At 50.2% G+C, this 22,312-nt stretch overlaps 1 protein-coding gene across 1 annotated transcript in view; it reads left to right on the forward strand.

Annotated features, from left to right (window-relative positions):
• The window catches only part of LOC141120641 (attractin-like), a 163,093-nt gene that overhangs the window by 37,375 nt on the left and 103,406 nt on the right, over window positions 1-22,312 (forward strand). The window contains exons 5-8 of the mRNA XM_073611026.1: window positions 4,579-4,781; window positions 6,567-6,735; window positions 15,843-15,933; window positions 18,919-19,162. Of these exons, the coding sequence (XP_073467127.1) occupies window positions 4,579-4,781; window positions 6,567-6,735; window positions 15,843-15,933; window positions 18,919-19,162 (707 nt within the window). The remainder of the gene's footprint in view (window positions 1-4,578; window positions 4,782-6,566; window positions 6,736-15,842; window positions 15,934-18,918; window positions 19,163-22,312) is intronic.

The raw sequence follows: 22,312 nt of genomic DNA on the forward strand, positions 1-22,312 counted from the left end.
TAAGCATATACACGGCAGGACTTTTCCATCCAACTTTCACCAAATCACATGGGTTTTCAGCTCTTTACTGCTACCCTTTGGTCAACTTCTGTACCGGCAAGATTTGACACCTGCGAGCTGTGTTTTTTCCTTTCGCGATGAGCGACAAGCATTGCCGACAGGTTTGGTATGAATCATGAGGGGGAACTCTACGCCAAATTTTAAATAAAAAACCAGCATGGGTTGCCCTCCAGGAGCATACCAGGCTCTTAGGTCTGGTATGGATTTTAAGGGGAACCGCCTACGCCAAAAAAACGGCGTGGGGGTCCCCCCCAATATCCATACCAGACCCTTATCCGAGCACGCAGCCCAGCTGGTCAGGAAAGGGGGTGGGGACAAGCGAGCGCGCCCCCCCCTCCCGAACCATACTAGGCCGCATGTCCTCAACATGGGGGGTGGGCGCTTTAGGGCAGAGGGGCGCCCTGCAGCCCCCCCACCCCAAAGCACCTTGTCCCCATGTTGATGAGGACAAGGGCCTCTTCCCGACAACCCTGGCTGTTGGTTGTCGGGGTCTGCGGGGGGAGGGCTTATTGGAATCCGGGAGCCCCCTTTGATAAGGGGTAACCCTACCCATTCACCTGGGGAAAAAAAGTGTCAATAAAAAAACACACTAGACAGGTTTTTAAAGTAATTAATTAGGCAGCTCCGGGGGTCTTCTTTCGACTTCGGGGGTCTCTTCCGACTTTTCCGCTCTCTCCGGCCTTTTCTCCCGGTGTCCGGTTCTTCTCCCGCTCCCTAGCCTCTTCTCCAGGTCTCCGGTTCTTCTCCTGCTCTCCAGTTCTTCTCAGTCATCAGGACGCTCTCTCCCGCTGTAATGCCGTGCGCGAGGTGGTCACCAGTGGTGTCACCCGGTGACCCTGCCCCTTATGATGTCACAGTCCCGGGGCATGATGGGACTGTGACGTCATAAGGGGCGGGGTCACCGTGCCTATACAAGTCGCTGCGCACCTCGCACACGGCATTACAGTGGGAGAGAGCGTCGTGTCAACACCGGAAGAAGAGAAGAAGGAACAAGACGATGGAGAAGACTGGGCCACCGATAGCAAAAGAGCGGCAAAAGAGCAAAAGATAGCGGAGGAGCCCGGCAGAAGAACCGGAGAGCGGGAGAAGAACCGGAGACCTGAAGAAGAGGCCGGAGAGCGGGAGAAGAGGCCGGAGAGCGGGAGAAGAACCGGACATGGGGAGAAGAGGCCGGAGAGAGCGGAGAAGTCGGAAGAGACCCCTGAAGTCGGGAGAAGACCCCCGGAGCTGCCTAATAAATTACTTTGTGTGTGTTTTTTTTTTATTATTGACACTTTCCCCAGGTGAATGGGTAGGGGTACGATGTACCCCATACTCATTCACATAGGGTGGGGGGCCGGGATCTGGGGACCCCCTTATTAAAGGGGGCTCCCGGATTCTGATAAGCCCTCCACCTGCAGACCACGACAACCAACGGGCAGGGTTGTCGGGAAGAGGCCCTTGTCCTCATCAACATGGGGACAAGGTGCTTTGGGGTGGGGGGGCCGCAGGGCGCTCCCCTGCCCCAAAACACCCACCCCCCATGTTGAGGGCATGCGGCCTGGTATGGTTCGGGAGGGGCGCTCGCTCATCCCCATGGGATCGCGCTGGAAACATTCTAGCGGGCAGGTACTGTAGTTTGTACAAAAGTCTGATGGCTTTGTGTACACACGATCGGACTTTGCTCTATCGGACTTTTGTTGCCGGCAAGTTTGTCCGTTCGCACAGCCAACAAAAGTCCGATGAAAACCGAAAAAGTTTGTCCGATGGAGTGTACACACGGTCAGATGTTGCCCCAAAACAGCTAATTTGCATGTTTGTTGTCAAAAAGTCTGATCACGTGTACGGGCCTTTAGTCTTATGCCCCGTACACACGATCGGATTTTCCGCCAACAAAACTGTGGATTTTTGTTCGAAGGTTGTTGGCTCAAACTTGTCTTGCATACACACAGTCACACAAATGTCGGGCAACAATTACGAACGTGGGAACGCGGTGACGTACAAGACGTACGACGAGCCGAGAAAAAGGAAGTTCAATAGCCGGTGCCGCTCCTTCTGTTTGATTCCGAGCATGCGTGAACTTTTGTGCAACGGAATTGTGTACACACGATTGGACTTTCCGACAACAAAGTTTTGTTGGCGGAAAACCCGCTATCAAACATTTGTTGGCAGAAAGTCCAACAGCAAATGTTCGATGGAACATACACACGGTCGGACTTTCCGACAACAAGCTCACATCCAACATTTCCCGTTGGAAAATCCGACCGTGTGTGCGCGGCATTAGTCTTTTGACTAAAAGGGCATTTTCGTTTTAGTCCCATTTTAGCCTTTTGACTAAAATGGCATTTCAGTTTTAGTCGTATTTTAGTTAGCTCAATTGTTTTAGTTTTAGTCGTATTTTAGTTGACTTAAATAGTATTCAATTAGTCGACTAAAATGTTTTAGTCGTTTTAGTCAACGAAATTAACACTGTGTGCAAGTTAAATGAAACATCCGGTATTTTTTCTAGGAAATTAATGCTTGTATCGTCAGCTCCATCTAGTGGCCAAAAAAACAGTATAGTTTTTTTGGCCACTAGATGGAGCTGACGATGCAGTCATTAACCACTTGCCGACCGCCGCACGCTGATATACGTCGGCACAATGGCAGCGGTGGACAAATGGGCGTATCTGTATATCCCCTTTAATTGGCGTGTTAGTGGGCCTGCCATACAGCGTGGCCGTGCCCACGGGTACTGCAGGCGATCATGTCACGGAGCGGAAGAATGGGTAGATGCCTATGTAAACAAGGCATTTCCCCGTCCTGCCTAGTGACATGACAGAGATCTACTGCGCCCTGTCATCGGGAGCATTGATCGCTGTCATGTCAGTAGTAGCCCCCCCCCAGTTAGAATCACTCCCTAGGACACACTTAACCTCTTATCGCCCCCTAGTGTTTAACCCCTTCCCTGCCAGTGTCATTTACACAGTAATCGGTGCATTTTTATAGCACTGATCGCTTTATAAATGACAATGGTCCCAAAATAGTGTCAAAAGTATCTGATGTGTCCGCCATAATGTCACAGTCACGATAAAAATCGCAGATCACCACCATTACTAATAAAAAAATTAATAATAAAAATGCCATAAAACTATCCCCTATTTTGTAGACGTTATAACTTTTGCGCAAACCAGACAATATACGCTTGTTGCTTTTTTTTTACCAAAAATATGTAGAAGAATACAGATCGGCCTAAACTGAGGAAAAAATATGTTTTTTTATATATTTTTGGGGGATATTTATTATAGCAAAAAGTAAAAAATATTGCTTTTTTTTCAAAATTGTCGCTCTTTTTTTGTTTATAGAGCAAAAAATAAAACCGCAGAGGTGATCAAATACCACCAAAAGAAAGCTCTATTTGTGGGAAAAAAGGATGTAAATTTTGTTTTGGTGTAACGTCGCACGGCCGTGCAATTGTCAGTTAAAGCGACGCAGTGCCGAATCGCAAAAAGTGCTCTGGTCAGGAAGGGGGTAAAATCTTCCGGGACTGAAGCGGTTAATACAGGATTTCGTTCAACTTGCACAAATGTTTCTGACATTTGTTTATCAATTTTTTTATCAGTAGACTCTGAAGTATTAAAATGCAAGCACAGTGTGGCGTAAGCACTACAATGGCCTGGGAAGAGAGGACAGCCCATGCATTGCTGCACATTGGTGCATGCAGCTTTTTTTTTCTGCAATCTGGTGCATTAGGTAACTGATTTAAATGAATGGGCTGCATTAAAGCATGCACACCAGAATGCAATGGTGTTAAAGCAGAACTTAAGATTTGCTGTTGTTCAGTACGAGCAAACAAGTTTTTTTTTTTTGCAGAAGAGACATGTGATGTCTCTTCTGCAATAAAATGCACCTACCTGGCCGCTCGCAGCAATCCCCAGCATGGAAACTGAGTTTGCTCATGTGCAGCTCAGCTTACATCAGCCGGCCCCGATCTCTGTATTCCAAAATGACAGCCTCATCCTGCATCGGCCAGTGAAGATGGCCAAAAACCAGTCACTCCAGTTTGCTTTCTATGGCATCTATTTATTTAAAAAAATTGCTGTGCAAATGTCTTAAATGTCTTAGCATTTGCACAGCTGTTGTGAATAATCCCTGCAATTTGTTTATTATTTGTGAAATATCATTTGCTATTTATTTTCTATGATCGTCATCGCCATCTAGTGGCCACAATGCAGTATTTTCCTAAAGTGCTGCACTTCAGGAAAATACCGCATTATGGCCACTAGATGGAGCTGTCAATCAAAGGAAATCAATCGAAAATTATATTACAGATAATGCATACATTACGGGGATTATTCGAGTTTGTGTGAATGCTGTTCTTGCAGCTGGACTTTGTAGAAGCTGAATCTCAATCTAATGAACTTCAATAACCTGAAAATAAAAAACTTTGGGATGTTTGTAAATATCGCTCCCATCTTTTTATAGTCCAATGCAAAGAATAATCCCCCCGCCATTTTTGTTCTGGTTTATGGTATTCACATGATTTCCTTTATGTTGCAGCATTGACACCTGTCCCAACAACTGCTCTGGAAGGGGGATGTGTGTGGCGGGGAATGGCACCGGAGTGTACTGTGATTGTGCCGAGAACTGGAAAGGAGAGTCATGTGACATCCCGTACTGCCTGGACAGCTGTGGAGAGCCCGATCGTGGGGTGTGCAATCTGAAAGGCACCAAGGGATGTGTCTGCAACTCAGGCTGGCAGGGTGAGTACAAGCTATGTTTATTTCCGGAGACATTGAACTGTCACACTTGTGAATCCCCATTTATGCAACATCATCCAACATGCATATGTCACCAGGGCAGGAAGTAGAGTTGCCCCCTCATCCCTTTAAACCCAAACACATATGAATTACACAGGTTCTGAGGCTAATTTACTGCAGGTAAGGCACTAAGTGAGTTTTATTACCACCTTAAAGTGGTGTTCCGGACGAAATTATACTTTTTAAATAAAAATACCCCTATAATACACAAGCTTAATGTATTCTAGTAAAGTTAGTTTGTAAACTAAGGTCTGTTTTGTTAGTTTATAGCAGTAGTTTGTTATTTTATAAACTTACAGCAGGCCGTGGCCATCTTAAGTGTGGGCATCTGAAGCCAGACTGTATTTCTTCCTGGATCTCATCCTTGCAGATCTCACACATGCTCAGTGCAGCACAAGCAGTGTAACAGGTTTCAGGTCAGGTTTCCATAGCAACGGCAGTGTCAGAGGAAGTTGCCGCCCCTTCCCAGAAGGCATTGCAAACAGGAAATGATGCGATGGGCCACGGCCAGGGAGGAGGAAGTGAAAAATGAATACAGCAAATATACAGTAAGTGCTGAGAAAAAAAATTCAAAAATATCCAATTCGTTTACAGTGCACAGTTTAGTGAGGGATGCTGAAGAGTTGTAAAAGTGGGTGGAACTCCACTTTAATTATCCACAGAACCTGTGTAATTAATACGTGTTCGGGTTTAAAGGGATGAGGTTGCAACCCTAACAGGAAGGGACATGCGGGTCTGACAACGCTATTAGGAAGTGAGATTCAGAAGTAACATTATAGCGTTGTCGGCCAGAGAGAGGAAATAGATTAACACCAATGCACAGCAACTCTAATGCTGCATACACACGGTCGGAATTTCCGTCAAAAAAGGTTGGATGTGAGCTTTTGGTCGGATATTCCGACCGTGTGTACGCTCCATCCAACTTTTTCTGTCTGAATTTCCACTAGCAAAAGATTGAGAGCTGGTTCTCTATTTTTCTGACAGAAAAAGTTCTTGACGGAAATTCCGTTAATGTATGCAATTCCGACGCGCAAAAAACTACGCATGCTCGGAAACAATTCGACGCATGCTCGGAAGCATTGAACTTCATTTTCTCGGCTTGTCGTAGTGTTGTACGTCACCGCGTTCTTGGCGGTCGAAAGTTCAGAGAACTTTTGTGTGACCGTGTGTATGCAAGCCAAGCTTGAGCGGGAAACCATCCAAGATTTTTCCGACGGAAATTCCACTCGTGTGTACGCGGCATTAGGGGTGTATTTATAAAAAAAATATTTCACAACTATTTGTCCTGTGAAACTGCATGTACATGGGGACAAAATCCATTGTCCCTAGGCTATTTTCTCACCGGATCAAATGTTATTAATTCATTAAAACATAGTGAATCGGGAAAATACTGTATACGTATTTATTTCCTTTGATCATCAGCTCCATCTAGTGGCCATAATGCAGTATTTTTTTTAATTCACTCTACTTTGTATCAATGCATTACATTCAGCCTGGATTGAAAAAAAAAGCCTAATAACATTAGATTATGTTCTCATTCGCACAGAGCAAATGTATATGCAGTTTTATAGGATGAATATCTCAGATTTTTTTAATTTTATTTTAAATACACCCCTTAACGACTGTGATGGAAAATACAGTGGTCAGTGATGCCCCATTGCTACTGGGCTGAGATTTTTTGGAGGTGTGGGGGTCACCGCTTCATATGTATTATTTTGGCTATTTCAGGTCCCGGCTGTTCAGTCCCAGTCCCAGCCAACCAGTCGTTCTGGACCCGAGAAGAGTTCTCGTTCCCACAGCTGGCCCGAGCGTCTCACAAGGCCGTGGTGGTGGATGATGTCATGTGGATTGTGGGCGGCTACATGTTCAACCATTCCAATTACCAGATGGTTATGGCGTGAGAACCCCACCTAGTTTATATTTTATGAATTTATTTACCTAAATAGTGTGCGTGTGTAATATAAATATATATATATATATATATATATATATATATATATATATATATATATATATATATATATATATAGCGCTTGGTTGCTACTAGTTACTAACATCCACCATGTCACCCTGCTGCCAGACCTCCATCTATCACTTTTCTGAGACAGTCATTTGTGTTGTTTTGTTTTGTTTATTGGGGAATATAACTTGGTTGGGGGAAAGGAAATATGGGATGCTCATAGAACAATTGTTTTGCCATCATATTTATGAATTAGAACAAAAGGTTGAGCCGTGAGATACCGATGTACACATAACATCTACAGGCGCTTCCCCTGCATACCACCATGCAGACTATTTCTCCTCCTCTGCGTATCTCCTGCAGACTGTTGCTCCCAGGACTTCCACCCCCCTGCACAAACTTCCACTGTAGATCATTATTCTTCCCGTCACATCATCCTCCTTTGACAAAAGAGACCACTCTGAACAATCTCAGTTGCTGGCTAGAATTGGTTGCACTGTAAGGTCTGCAGTACCTCTCCCTGGCAGCCTAGTAATTTAGTAGCATGTGCTGATTGGTGGACTACTGCTCCCAGCTAGTCCGGCCTGCAAATCCTGTGCCCTCAGGCCGCAACGATTTGACACTCTCCCCACAGTCTCTCCTCTGGCCTCGCGCCCAGCTCCCCTGGCATGCCTTATCCAGAACTCCACTGTGGTCCACTCACCGACCTTCCTCTGCCCCGAGTCCATGATGGAGAACTTTAACTGGACATACTTTCCGGCAGCTTCTCCAACCCCTCTGTTCCAGAACACTTCATCAATGACCGTGTAAAGATGAAGCTCCCTCCCAGCTCTGCCAGGCTCCCCCGTTAGGCCTCACACCCCCCCAGATGGGGATGGGGCCCCTGCTGCTGCCTAGTACTCCATTCTCCACGTCTTCCGGCCAACAACTCCTCCCCAGTGGCCTGTTACCTCAGCTTATATGGGGGGCCTGCCAATTCTAGTTGGGGATTGGTCAGGGCTCCCACACAAGCTGCCTGCCACTCCAGTCCTAGGCCCAGCCCCTCTTCCAGAACATTCTCCCTGGAAGCAGGGGAGGGGCCACAGAACTAAAGCACAGGTGTCACACCAGTGGCGGCTGGTGAAGTTTTAGGATGGGGGGGCGCCAGACCCTGCCCTTCCTTTTTGACCCCTCCCACTTGGTGAAAATGGGCGTGGTTTCAGCGAAATAGTGGGCGTGGCTCTAATGAACGAGGGATGGAGGGAGAGGGAGAGAGGGACAGCAGGCCTAGATCCTACACAACAAAAGAAATGTGTATTCTACAAAGTTTAACAATCAGCAGATAAAGATACTCCAAACACCTGGTGTTGGCGCTTCAATCATCCCGGCACCATGGTTGTTATGGTGTCAGGATGATTGAAGCTCATTATTACTATTATTACATTGTAATATAAAATGAAATCGTTCAACTCACCATAATGCAGAATCAGTGGGAGCCCTGAGTGTGTCACTAGTCACGTCGCCTACAACCAGATGCCATCAGGTGTCCCCAGCAGTCCCTTCTTACATGCAGCCTGTGTCACATCAAATGCAGCCTCTGTCTCCCCCCCAAATCCAAATGCAGCCTCTGTCTCCCCCCCAAATCCAAATGCAGCCTCTGTTCCCCCCCCAAATGCAGCCTCTGTCCCCCCCCAAAATGCAGCCTCTGCCCCCCCCAAATACAGCCTCTGTCCCCTTACATCAGAGTTGCCATCAGAGCCCCCCACAGCATGTGTCCCCATCAGAGTCCCCCCACAGCAGGTGTCTCCATCAGAGTCCCCCCACAGCAGGTGTCTCCATCAGAGTCCCCCCACAGCAGGTGTCCCCATCAGAGTCCCCCCACAGCAGGTGTCCCAATCAGAGTCCCCCCACAGCAGGTGTCCCCATCAGAGTCCCCCCACAGCAGGTGTCCCCATCAGAGTCCCCCCACAGCAGGTGTCCCCATCAGAGTCCCCCCACAGCAGGTGTCCCCATCAGAGTCCCCCCACAGCAGGTGTCCCCATCAGAGTCCTCCCACAGCAGGTGTCCCCATCAGAGTCCCCCCACAGCAGGTGTCGCCCATCAGAGTCCCCCATCAGAGCCCCCCACAGCAGGTGTCCCCCACAGCAGGGTGTCTCCATCAGAGTCCCCCCACAGCAGGTGTCTCCATCAGAGTCCCCCCACAGCAGGTGTCTCCATCAGAGTCCCCCCACAGCAGGTGTCTCCATCAGAGTCCCCCCACAGCAGGTGTCTCCATCAGAGTCCCCCCACAGCAGGTGTCCCCATCAGAGTCCCCCCACAGCAGGTGTCCCCATCAGAGTCCCCCCACAGCAGGTGTCGCCCATCAGAGTCCCCCATCAGAGCCCCCCACAGCAGGTGTCCCCCATCAAAGCCCCCCACAGCAGGTGTCCCCTATCAAAGCCCCCCCACAGCAGGTGTCCCCTATCAAAGCCCCCCCACAGCAGGTGTCCCCTATCAAAGCCCCCCCACAGCAGGTGTCCCCTATCAAAGCCCCCCCACAGCAGGTGTCCCCTATCAAAGCCCCCCACAGAAGGTGTCCCCTATCAAAGCCCCCCACAGCAGGTGTCCCCCATCAGAGCCCCCCACAGCAGGTGTCCCCCATCAAAGCACCCCACAGCAGGTGTCCCTTATCAAAGCCCCCCACAGCAGGTGTCCCCCATCAGAGCCCCCCACAGCAGGTGTCCCCCACAGCAGGTGTCCCCATCAGAGTCCCCCCACAGCAGGTATCCCCATCAGAGTCCCCCACAGCAGGTGTCCCCCATCAGAGCCCCCAACAGCAGGTGTCCCCCATCAGAGCCCCCCACAGCAGGGTGTCTCCATCAGAGTCACCCCACAGCAGGTGTCCCCCATCAGAGTCCCCCATCAGAGCCCCCCACCAGAGCCCCCCACAGCAGGTTTCCCCTATCAAAGCCCCCCACAGCAGGTGTCCCCATCAGAGTCCCCCCACAGCAGGTGTCCCCCATCAGAGTCCCCCCACAGCAGGTGTCCCCCATCAGAGTCCCCCCACAGCAGGTGTCCCCCATCAGAGCCCCCACAGCAGGTGTCCCCCATCAGAGCCCCCACAGCAGCAGGTGTCCCCATCAGAGCCCCCCAACAGCAGGTGTCCCCATCAGAGTCCCCCCACAGCAGGTGTCCCCCATCAGAGCCCCCCACAGCAGGTGTCCCCCATCAAAGCCCCCCACAGCAGGTGTCCCCCATCAGAGTCCCCCCACAGCAGGTGTCCCCCATCAGAGTCCCCCCACAGCAGGTGTCCCCCATCAGAGTCCCCCCACAGCAGGTGTCCCCCATCAGAGTCCCCCCACAGCAGGTGTCCCCCATCAGAGCCCCCCACAGCAGCAGGTGTCCCCCATCAGAGCCCCCCAACAGCAGGTGTCCCCATCAGAGTCCCCCCACAGCAGGTGTCCCCCATCAGAGCAACCCACAGCAGGTGTCCCCCATCAGAGCCCCCCACAGCAGCAGGGTCCCCATCAGAGCCCCCCAACAGCAGGTGTCCCCATCAGAGTCCCCCCACAGCAGGTGTCCCCATCAGAGCCCCCAACAGCAGGTGTCCCCTTTAGAGCCCCCCACAGCAGGTGTCCCCTTTAGAGCCCCCCACAGCAGGTGTCCCCCACAGCAGGGTGTCCCCATCAGAGTCCCCCCACAGCAGGTGTCCCCATCAGAGTCCCCCCACAGCAGGTGTCCCCATCAGAGTCCCCCCACAGCAGGTGTCCCCCATCAGAGTCCCCCACAGCAGGTGTCCCCTATTAAAGCCCCCCACAGCAGGTGTCCCCCATCAGAGCCCCCCCCCACAGCAGGTGTCCCCCATCAGAGCCCCCCACAGCAGGTGTCCCCCATCAGAGTCCCCCACAGCAGGTGTCCCCATCAGAGCCCCCCAACAGCAGGTGTCCCCATCAGAGTCCCCCCACAGCAGGTGTCCCCATCAGAGCCCCCAACAGCAGGTGTCCCCTTTAGAGCCCCCCACAGCAGGTGTCCCCCACAGCACGGTGTCTCCATCAGAGTCCCCCCACAGAAGGTGTCCCCATCAGAGTCCCCCCACAGCAGGTGTCCCCATCAAAGTCCCCCCACAGCAGGTGTCCCCCATCAGAGTCCCCCACAGCAGGTGTCCCCTATTAAAGCCCCCCACAGCAGGTGTCCCCCATCAGAGCCCCCCCACAGCAGGTGTCCCCCATCAGAGCCCCCCACAGCAGGTGTCCCCCATCAGAGCCCCCCCACAGCAGGTGTCCCCATCAGAGCCCCCAACAGCAGGTGTCCCCTTTAGAGCCCCCCACAGCAGGTGTCCCCCACAGCACGGTGTCTCCATCAGAGTCCCCCCACAGAAGGTGTCCCCATCAGAGTCCCCCCACAGCAGGTGTCCCCATCAAAGTCCCCCCACAGCAGGTGTCCCCCATCAGAGTCCCCCACAGCAGGTGTCCCCTATTAAAACCCCCCACAGCAGGTGTCCCCCATCAGAGCCCCCCCACAGCAGGTATCCCCCATCAGAGCCCCCCACAGCAGGTGTCCCCCATCAGAGCCCCCCCACAGCAGGTGTCCCCCATCAGAGCCCCCCCACAGCAGGGTGTCCCAATCAGAGTCCCCCAACAGCAGATTTCCCTATCAGAGTCCCCCCACAGCAGGTGTCCCCCATCAGAGCCCCCCACAGCAGGTGTCCCCCATCAAAGCCCCCCACAGCAGGGTGTCCCCATCAGAGCCCCCCAACAGCAGGTGTCCCCATCAGAGTCCCCCCACAGCAGGTGTCCCCCATCAGAGCCCCCCACAGCAGGTGTCCCCCATCAAAGCCCCCCACAGCAGGTGTCCCCCATCAGAGTCCCCCCACAGCAGGTGTCCCCCATCAGAGTCCCCCCACAGCAGGTGTCCCCCATCAGAGCCCCCCACAGCAGGTGTCCCCCATCAGAGCCCCCCACAGCAGCAGGTGTCCCCCATCAGAGCCCCCCAACAGCAGGTGTCCCCATCAGAGTCCCCCCACAGCAGGTGTCCCCCATCAGAGCAACCCACAGCAGGTGTCCCCCATCAGAGCCCCCCACAGCAGCAGGGTCCCCATCAGAGCCCCCCAACAGCAGGTGTCCCCATCAGAGTCCCCCCACAGCAGGTGTCCCCATCAGAGCCCCCAACAGCAGGTGTCCCCTTTAGAGCCCCCCACAGCAGGTGTCCCCTTTAGAGCCCCCCACAGCAGGTGTCCCCCACAGCAGGGTGTCCCCATCAGAGTCCCCCCACAGCAGGGTGTCCCCATCAGAGTCCCCCCACAGCAGGTGTCCCCATCAGAGTCCCCCCACAGCAGGTGTCCCCATCAGAGTCCCCCCACAGCAGGTGTCCCCCATCAGAGTCCCCCACAGCAGGTGTCCCCTATTAAAGCCCCCCACAGCAGGTGTCCCCCATCAGAGTCCCCCCACAGCAGGTGTCCCCCATCAGAGCCCCCCCCACAGCAGGTGTCCCCCATCAGAGCCCCCCACAGCAGGTGTCCCCCATCAGAGTCCCCCACAGCAGGTGTCCCCATCAGAGCCCCCCAACAGCAGGTGTCCCCATCAGAGTCCCCCCACAGCAGGTGTCCCCATCAGAGCCCCCAACAGCAGGTGTCCCCTTTAGAGCCCCCCACAGCAGGTGTCCCCCACAGCACGGTGTCTCCATCAGAGTCCCCCCACAGAAGGTGTCCCCATCAGAGTCCCCCCACAGCAGGTGTCCCCATCAAAGTCCCCCCACAGCAGGTGTCCCCCATCAGAGTCCCCCACAGCAGGTGTCCCCTATTAAAGCCCCCCACAGCAGGTGTCCCCCATCAGAGCCCCCCCACAGCAGGTGTCCCCCATCAGAGCCCCCCACAGCAGGTGTCCCCCATCAGAGCCCCCCCACAGCAGGTGTCCCCCATCAGAGCCCCCCCACAGCAGGGTGTCCCAATCAGAGTCCCCCAACAGCAGATTTCCCTATCAGAGCCCCCCCACAGCAGATTTCCCCATCAGAGCCCCCCCACAGCAGGTGTCCCCATCAGAGTCCCCCCACAGCAGGTGTCCCCCATCAGAGTCCCCCCACAGCAGGTGTCCCCCATCAGAGTCCCTCCACAGCAGGTGTCCCCCATCAGAGCCCCCCCCACAGCAGGTGTCCCCATCAGAGCCCCCCCCACAGCAGGTGTCCCCCATCAGAGCCCCCCCAAAGCAGGTGTCCCCCATCAGAGCCCCCCCACAGCAGGTGTCCCCCATCAGAGCCCCCCCACAGCAGGTGTCCCCCATCAGAGCCCCCCACAGCAGGTGTCCCCCATCAGAGCCCCCCCACAGCAGGTGTCCCCCATCAGAGTCCCCCCACAGCAGGTGTCCCCATCAAAGTCCCCCCACAGCAGGTGTCCCCCATCAGAGTCCCCCATCAGAGCCCCCCACAGCAGGTGTCCCCTATTAAAGCCCTGCACAGCAGGTGTCCCTCATCAGAGCCCCCCACAGCAGGTGTCCCCCATCAGAGCCCCCCCACAGCAGGTGTCCCCCATCAGAGCCCCCCCACAGCAGGTGTCCCCCATCAGAGCCCCCCCACAGCAGGTGTCCCCCATCAGAGCCCCCCACAGCAGGTGTCCCCCATCAGAGCCCCCCCACAGCAGGTGTCCCCATCAAAGTCCCCCCACAGCAGGTGTCCCCCATCAGAGCCCCCCACAGCAGGTGTCCCCTATTAAAGCCCCCCACAGCAGGTGTCCTCCATCAGAGCCCCCCACAGCAGGTGTCCCCATCAAAGTCCCCCCACAGCAGGTGTCCCCCATCAGAGTCCCCCATCAGAACCCCCCACAGCAGGTGTCCCCTATTAAAGCCCCCCACAGCAGGTGTCCCCCATCAGAGCCCCCCCACAGCAGGTGTCCCCATCAGAGCCCCCCCTCAGCAGGTGTCCCCCCGATTCTCCACACAGCGGTACTTACCTTGGGTCTCCTGCGGTGTCCTCCTCCTCACACTGGCACCAGCATTCTTCCTGCATCCTCTCTCGGGCGCAATGAAAGAGAGAACCAGGAAGTGACATCTGACTCAGGGCAGATGTCAATCAAATCTGAAGTGCCAAGTAGTTTCCGCCCGCCGCCTGTAGTATGTATTGCTATGGCCGAGCGGAAGCTACTCGGTGCATCAGAAAACGCCACAAGGCGGGCTAAACGCCCGCAAATGCAGCGCCACGTCTGCAATCTCGTGATTGCATAGACGTGGCGCTTCCTATAAGTGCACTGTGTCCGGCGTCGCACTGTATCCGGCGTCCGAACACAGTGCACTTAAGGACCTTTTTTTTCCTTTTTTTTTTTTTTTTTAAAGGGCCAGTATTAAAAAAATTTTTTTTTTTTTTTGTTTTTTTGTTTTTTTTTTTTTGCTGCCTGGAGGGGGGGGGGGGGGCGGCGCCCAGGCGCCCCCTATGGACGGGCCGCCACTGTGTCACACCCACTGCTGCACTAACCACTCCCCCCGATCAAAACAAGCAAGCCTAGCCTGAAGCATAGGCCTGCCTAAATTTACCTGCCTGACAGTTTCCCTTACAAAGATCCTCACTCTAGCACCTCCCTATGGTAGATTGTGCTACATATAGATATATATTGTAATATTGGGGGTAATTTAACCCAAGTGTAGCACCTGCTAGCGAGAACAGTCCACACAAATGGACACATGGTCAGCATGCACAGCCCCCACACCCAAACTGGCACCCCCACTTACAGGATTACAGGTTTCTTTACCCAACCAGCGCCAGTCATTTTTTCAAGACCCTACAGTCCCATCAGTCATCACAGTAGTCCACCAATACTTCCTCCATCTCCATAGCTGAACATTTGGGCTCTAGATGCCTGGTCAAGGTCATCCAGAGCCCAGGGTAAACATGCCAAACTGCACCCCCCCCAAGATGTATGATCATTTTGTGCCAGCAAAATTCCACCCACAAAACCACTGAGCACTAATCCCCCCTAAGCATAAATCCCCCTCCTCCCAGTACAAATCCACCCCCTGCTTAAATCCCCCTTCTCAGCTCAAATATTTGCCCCCATCCCCCAATGCCCCCCAGCCCAAATGCCCTCCCCCCAAAAAATGAATCCCTCCCAGCACAAGTCCTCTACCACTAAAATTTCCCATCTTAGTACATATCCCCCCCCCCACTTCAAATCCCCCCCCCTCCCAGCACAAATCCACCCCAAATTCCCCCTCCTAGCACAAATCTTCTTCTACCATCCCCCTCTGCCAACACAAATCCCCCTAAATCGCCACTCTTAGCACCCCCCCCCCAAATTTCCCCTCCTAGAACAACACTTACCTCCTGCCGCTCCCCCAAATTTCCCCTTCCAACACAAATCCCCACCCCCCCAATATCCCTGTGGCGCCCCCCCTCCCCACCTCACATGCTACCACAGTGCCCAGGGAAGCTGCCCCTCCTGCCCACCTCTTGTCCCAGCCCTGGACCAGAGGGTGGAGGAAGGGTCTGCAGGAGCCAGTTGCAAGGCTTTGCAAGCTCAATGCAAAACAAAAATGAATGCACATTGTTGCAAAATATTTTTTTTACGCAAAAGGTGGAATTTTCCTATATGTTTCTGACTTCATAAATACAGAAAAGCTTGGCCCCACTCCCAATGACTCCAGCTGCTGTCAGTCTGCCCAATGAGGAGGGAACTGCTGCTCTTGTGCACATCACTGGATCGGATTGGGTTCAGGGAAGAGTAAGGGGGGGGGGGGGGGGCTGGGGGACTCCTGCAGCACAGAAGGTTTTTTAACCTTAATGCTTAGATACCCTGAGGCTTTAGAACCAGTTTTTAGTCGGTTAATTTTGTCAAAGGGAGAACTGAGTCTAGCAGTGCGCTCCATCCTGTAACTGTAGAGGGGTCGGGGAGCTTCCATCGAAGGAGAATAGCTTTATCAGTGGCGTCCCATCCATATGGGGCCCAGGGGCGCCGCCCCCCTAATCCATGTGCCCGGCCCCTAATTTACATGCAGGACGCTGAACGCATAGATTCCAATGGGAGGTTTTCATTGTTTTAGAAGCATTAGAGCCTGCGTAGCTCTGACAGCAGCTCATTGTCAGTTACTGGATTGTGTCTTGGACAGGTATGACCTCGTCTCCCGTAAGTGGCTTCCGCTGAGCAGTTCAGCCAACTCTGTCGCTGCAAGATATAGCCATTCTGTGGCAGGATACAAGGTACAACTCTGGACTTGGGGACCCATAAAGTTAGACTCTAGAAATTAATAACAGGTGGTTTGAAGCTGAAGTTTAGAAAATGATTTGGGGATACAGCACCAAGCACATTAGATATGTAGTTATGTGTAATGGTGTATATTCTATTACCTGTGGAGACTGCGTCTGCTAAAAATCTTCCCTGCAGTATCCCCCTTCAGTCATCAGATACTGCCCTGAGCAGCTGTCTTCTGGTGCTGTGAAGGTTAACAGCAGTCGCTGCTACTGTGAAAAGTTGCGCTGCCTGCCTGTCCTCCGCTATTCACAGAGCTCATATTGCTACTCTTCCACAATGCAATCCATTCTGTGAATGGAGGAGGGGCGGTTGAATGACAGGATTTCCACTGCCCATTCACAGAACTATATACTACTACTCTTCCACAATGCATTGCATTCTGTGAATGGAGGAGCGGATTCATGTCAGGATCTCCACCACCCATTCACAGAACCAATATTAAACACTTCAGCCCTGGAAGGATTTACCCCCTTAATGACCAGGTCGTTTTTTGCGATACGGCATCGTTTTAACTGACAACTGCGTGGTCATGCAACGCTGTACCCAAACAAAATTGATGTCCTCTTTTTCCCACAAATAGAGCATTATTTTGGTGGTATTTGATCACCTCTGCGGTTTTAATTTTTCTGCGCTATAAACGAAAAAAACCCGACAATTTTGAAAAAAAATATTTTTTGCTATAATAAATATTCAAAAAAAATTAAATGTAAAACAACAAATTTCTTCATCAATTTAGGCCAATATGTATTCTTCTACATATTTTTAGTGAAAAAAAATCGCATTTGTATTGATTGGTTTGTGCAAAAGTTATAGCGTCTACAAAATTGGTGATACGTTTATGACATTTTTGTTATGATTTTTTTTTTTTTTACTAGTAATGGCGGTGATCAGCGATTTTTAGCGGGACTGAGACATTGCGGCGGACAGATCGGACACTTTTGACACTTTTTTGGGAACAGTGATCAGAGCTAAAAATAGCCACTGATTATTGTATAAATGTCACTGGCAGGGAAGGGGTTAACACTAGGGGGCAATCAAGGGGTTAAGTGTTCCCTAGGGAGGTGTTTCTAACTGTGGGGGGGGGATGGGAATGACAGGGAGTAGAGAGAGATCGCTGTTCCTGATCACTAGGAACAGACAATCTCTCTCTACTCCATTGTCAGATCGAGGATGAGTTTGTTTCTGGCTCTCTGTGGAATGATCGAGGGTGGCCGTTGGCACGCGCCTGCTATAGCTGTTAAAGGGACAGACGTACAGCTACAGCGATTTGCGCAGCTGAGCCAACCTGCCACAGTATAACTGCGGCGGCTGGTTGGCAAGCAGTTAAAAGAGAAGTATAAGTATTTTTTTTATTGTAGAATCATACTTACTTAGGTGGATGCAGCATAGTTGCGATGCTGCATCTGTCCCCCCCCCCCGCCGGTTCTAAGGCTGAGAATCGAGCGATCAAACACCGCCAATCGCTCAGTTCTCAGAGCTCCCTGAGCAGAGAGCTGTTGACTGTCAGTCCTGACTCTCTGCTCTGCCCCTTGAGTGCTCACTGGAGCGCTGGGCTGTGGAGGGGGCGGGAGCAGCTGGCTCAGGCTCTCGGCGGCTCAGTGAGAGGCTGAGCTGGGTGCCAATCCAGGCATGTGGGCAGATCCCAGCCATGTGGTCACGATCTTTTTCGCTGGACCGGCTCAGTGATGTCAGCCAACAGCAGACTTCAGCTGGCTGTCTGCTGAAAACGGGTCAAAGGAGTGCAGAACGAACTGCACTCCTGTGAGCCACAGAAGTGCAGCCAAACAAGCTTTGGCCGTACTTCTCCTTTTAATATTCTTCCACAATACAGTACATTCTGTAAATTGGGGAGGAGCATTTGAATGACAAGATCCCCTCTGTCTATTCACAGAACTCGTATTACTACTCTTCCACAAAGCAATGCATTCTGTGAATGGAGGAGCAGTTGAATGACAGGCTCTCCACCACCCATTGACAGAACTCATATTACTACTTTTCCACAACACATCACATTCTGTGAATGGAGGAGCAGTTGAATGACAGGCTCTCCACCACCCATTGACAGAACTCATATTACTACTTTTCCACAACACATCACATTCTGTGAATGGAGGTGGAGAAGTTGAACGACAAGATATCCAGTGCTCACTCACAGAAGTCATATTACTAATCTTCCATAATGTATCACATTCTGTGAAAGGAAGAGGAGCAGTTGAATGACAGGATCTACATTACCCATTCGCAGAATGTGATGCATTGTGGGAAAATAGTAATACAAGAACATTGAAAGTCTCCTGAAGGCTTTCATCTTTCAAGAAATTTTTGATTTTTTTCAATCCTAGTTTGGTGGATTTGTTTGTCTTTTTATGAAGACAATAGATTCACTCCCTTCTCATGTTCAAAGTCAAAGCAGATCCTAGCAGGCTCCACATTCAGCATCTTTTAGAACAGCAGACAAATGTTGAGTGTCCATGAATAGTGGTGTCACTAGGGTAGGTGTCACCTGGTGTGGGCTGTCCCCCAATCTGGCTCTCTCCTGTCTAGCTTTGCCACAGTACCCTGTGCTGTCACGGATGGGGGTGACACCATCGTGGTTGGAAATCACTTCCTACTTGATGGTGTCACCCCTCTGGCAGGTATTTACCAGGTGCATAGTGTCACGTAGTGACGCCACTGTCCATGACTTTCCTTCTTGAAGGACACCTTTCAGACAGTCTTTAGACATGAGGTATACAGTATAATGTTTTAGTCTTTTGGGGCCATTAGTAAAGTACAGTGTACTGTATATTCTGAAATCCCTAAAGAGAATATATTTGTAGAGGAACGTAGACACAGGAAAGAGCACAGTAGTTTATCATTATTCATACTTGCATCCAAAATCAGATACATTCGTTTTTAATGCCAATAAACCTCCTTCTGCTCTTTTTTTGTAGGACAAGTTGTACATGTATGGGGGTAAAATCGACACCACTGGGAAGGTCACCGACCAGTTGTGGGTGTTTCATGTCCAGAATACGTCATGGGCTCAGCTTTTTCCAAAGGGCAAGGAACGCTACTCTGTGATTGGCCACTCTGCACACATAGTGAATCCAAATGGTGGTGGTCCGGTCATGCTGGTGTTCTTTGGACATTGTCCTCTCTACAGCTTCATACCCTATGTTCAGCAGTATGACTTTGGTAGGTGGAAAGAAACTTGAAACAATTTGCAAAATGCCTAAACATGCCTGTTCTACAGATAATTCATATCTTTACCCTTTGTTTAGTAATATGTTATGACACCTCCCAACAACACTTTAGGTAACCACCAGCAGGACCCACTCCCTTTTAATCATTTTGTTTGAAACACACTGCTGTTGAATCTTAAAGTGGTTGTAAACCACTGAAATGAAAATGAACAAAGCATATCACTCTATAGTGTGTACTAGCCCCAATCCAAAGCTGCAAGTATGGTTCTTACAGCATTTGCTGTTTTACCTCTGCTATCTGCATGAGTCACTTGTGAAAGGTAGTTTTGACACCACATATTTCCGGGGGGACAGCCCACACCCCTCTAGCACACAGAAAAAGATTGACAACCTCAGTTGTGTACATTTCCTTATGAGACTGATTGGAGGGGAATATGTCCCATGTTATTGAACCATGCGTTGGAAGCTTGTTGTATGCAGAGTATACCTTTTACTTTCATGGAGGATATCAAAACATGTCTTTAATCAAGTGCACAGAGATGAAAGCAAACACTTCCTCTTATTACATTACCATAGAATACACATTATAACACTGCAGTGTTAAATATATATATATATAATTAGTTCTATAATTAGTTCACAATATTAAAAGCTACTTGCTGTTGTTTTTCCAACACCCCTTCTCAACAGCATGTGCTTTGTCAAATTATATTCAGCTTCTTCTGGATATAACTATGAAGTTCCTTTAACAAAGGCTTGGTGAGTGCATCAGCAGTCATCTCCTCTGATGGGCAATATTGAATGTCAATAACACTTTGTTCTTGATTGTCCCTCAGTAGGTGACACTTGACATCAATATGTTTGGTCCTAGGATTGACCCGTTCTGATTGTGTAAGCTTTATACATCCCTGGTTGTATTCAAAAATGGGAATTGGTTTTGACATGTCTTTCCCTAAATCCACAAAAAAGTTGACATATCCATATCGCTTCTTGACATGCTTGTGCTGCTGCAATGTACTCTGCTTCAGTTAAAGATAGAGTGACAGTTGTTTACTTCAGGCTAGACCAACTTATAGTTCCTTCCCCATACTGGAAGATTAATCCACTTGTGGATTTGCGGTCTGTGCAGTTCCCAGCCCAATCAGCAGCCACATATCCGACCAGTTTTGGATTGGATGTTGCTGGTAATCGTAACTTCATCTGAATTGTTCCTGTGAGGTACTGCATCACTCTTTTTTACTGCATTCCAGTCATGCTGACAGGGAGCTGAGACTTTCCTGCATAGTATGCCCACTACTGCGGCTATGTCTGGTCTTGTCACAGTGGCAATATATAGCAGCTTACCGATTGTGCTGCGATTACATATTGTTGGGTAGTAAGTTTTCTGCTTCATTGCTCTTTTGATAGCCTGGTTCCATAGGAGTTTTCACTGCCTTTGCATCTTGTATATGAAATTGTTCCAAGATTTCTGAGATTGGTTGAGATAACTTCCATCTTCTTCTCTCTATTTGGATTCCCAGATAGTAGCTAATGTTCCCAAGTTCTTTGATTTCATTTTTTTTTCTTTCAGCTTGTGAACTATCTGATTGTAATCCCCTTCTTGTTCAAAACAAGTTATAATGTCATCAACATAGATAAGGATGTATACCCATTTGTCTTCTTGATTCTTGGAGTAGAGACAGGGGCCTGCTTTTATTTGTGAGAATCCCTCTCTGGTAAGCACTTTGTTAACTTTCTCATTCCACATCCTTGCAGATTGTTTAAGACCGTAGATGCTCTTCTGAAGTTTACACACAAGGTTGTCTCCTTGCTCAAACCCTGGTGGCAGAGCCGTCTTTATTATTGATTGGACCCTGGGCAAACATTTTCTTGGGCCCCCTCTTCTATGCAATTTCACTCTCCACATGCTCTGAGACATACAATAAATAGCTGCTAGACTCAAAATCAGTTTACTGAATGAGATCAGGCTAGCGATTGCGATTGGTTGCCAGAGGTTACAGTGTATCATTACCGCTCACTGACTGGCTGCTAGAGTTTACAGCACACATTATGGCTCACTGTCTATTTTCTAGAGGTTACAGCACATGACTTCTGCTTGTTGATTGGTTGCTAGTGATTAGTGTACATCAATACTGCTCACTTATTGATTTATAGAGGTTACTGGACATCTATATCACTCACTAACTGGTTGCTAGAGGTTACTACACATTATTACTGCTCACTGATTGGTTCCTAGAGGTTACTGCATATCCTTACGGCGCAATGACTATTCACATGCACCAAAATTCAGGGTGCTATGGCACCATGTTATTTTAAAGAAGGGTTCCACCTCTAATTTGCTTATCTTTGCAGAACAGGCTGATGTTCAGCTTAATGACTATAGTTGTGGGCAGGACTTTCAAGCATGCTCCTTTACCTCCCCAGTGGGCAGCATTCAGCAGAAGTGATGGTAGATATGACCTCAGGGGGACATGATATATATATGAATGTCTCCTCTATTTACATATCAATGCCGTGGTCCACGACTATTTACATATTAATGCAGGTTATTTACATGTAAACACAAGGTCTGCAGGTGAGTCATCTGTACATGGCAAAAGGGCAGAGCTGGGCAGCAGCAACAGAACTTTACACTGAGATATTGGGACACAGCACGGGACTAAAACTTCAAGGGAATTTAAACTGGGATAGTTGGCAAGTATGAGGCAGCTGCTTTGGGCCTCACAACAATGATGGGGCCCTGGGCAGCTGCCCCCTTTGCCCTGCCTTAAAAACGATCCTGCCTGGTGGTTGCTTCTTGTAGAGATCTTCCTTAATGTCTCCATATAGGAAAGCAGTTTTAACGTCTAGGTGTTTGACTTGCATGCCCTTCCCAGCTGCAACGCTCAGAAGCACTCTGATGGAGTGTTTTACGATGGGAGCAAATGTCTCATCGTAATCTTCACTGAATTTCTGGGAGTAACCCTTGGCAACTAGTCTGGCTTTGTATTTGTGGATATTCCCTTCTGCGTCTGACTTTACTTTGAAAGTCCACTTACTTCCTATAGTTTTGTGGTTAGGAGGGAGCTTTGTGATTGTCCAGGTTTTATTTTCTTGAAGTGACTTTAATTCTTCTTCTGCTGCTTTTTTTGCATTTATTGGC

This window comes from Aquarana catesbeiana, linkage group LG01 (genome assembly GCF_042186555.1).
Source record: "Aquarana catesbeiana isolate 2022-GZ linkage group LG01, ASM4218655v1, whole genome shotgun sequence".
Taxonomy (NCBI): domain Eukaryota; kingdom Metazoa; phylum Chordata; class Amphibia; order Anura; family Ranidae; genus Aquarana; species Aquarana catesbeiana.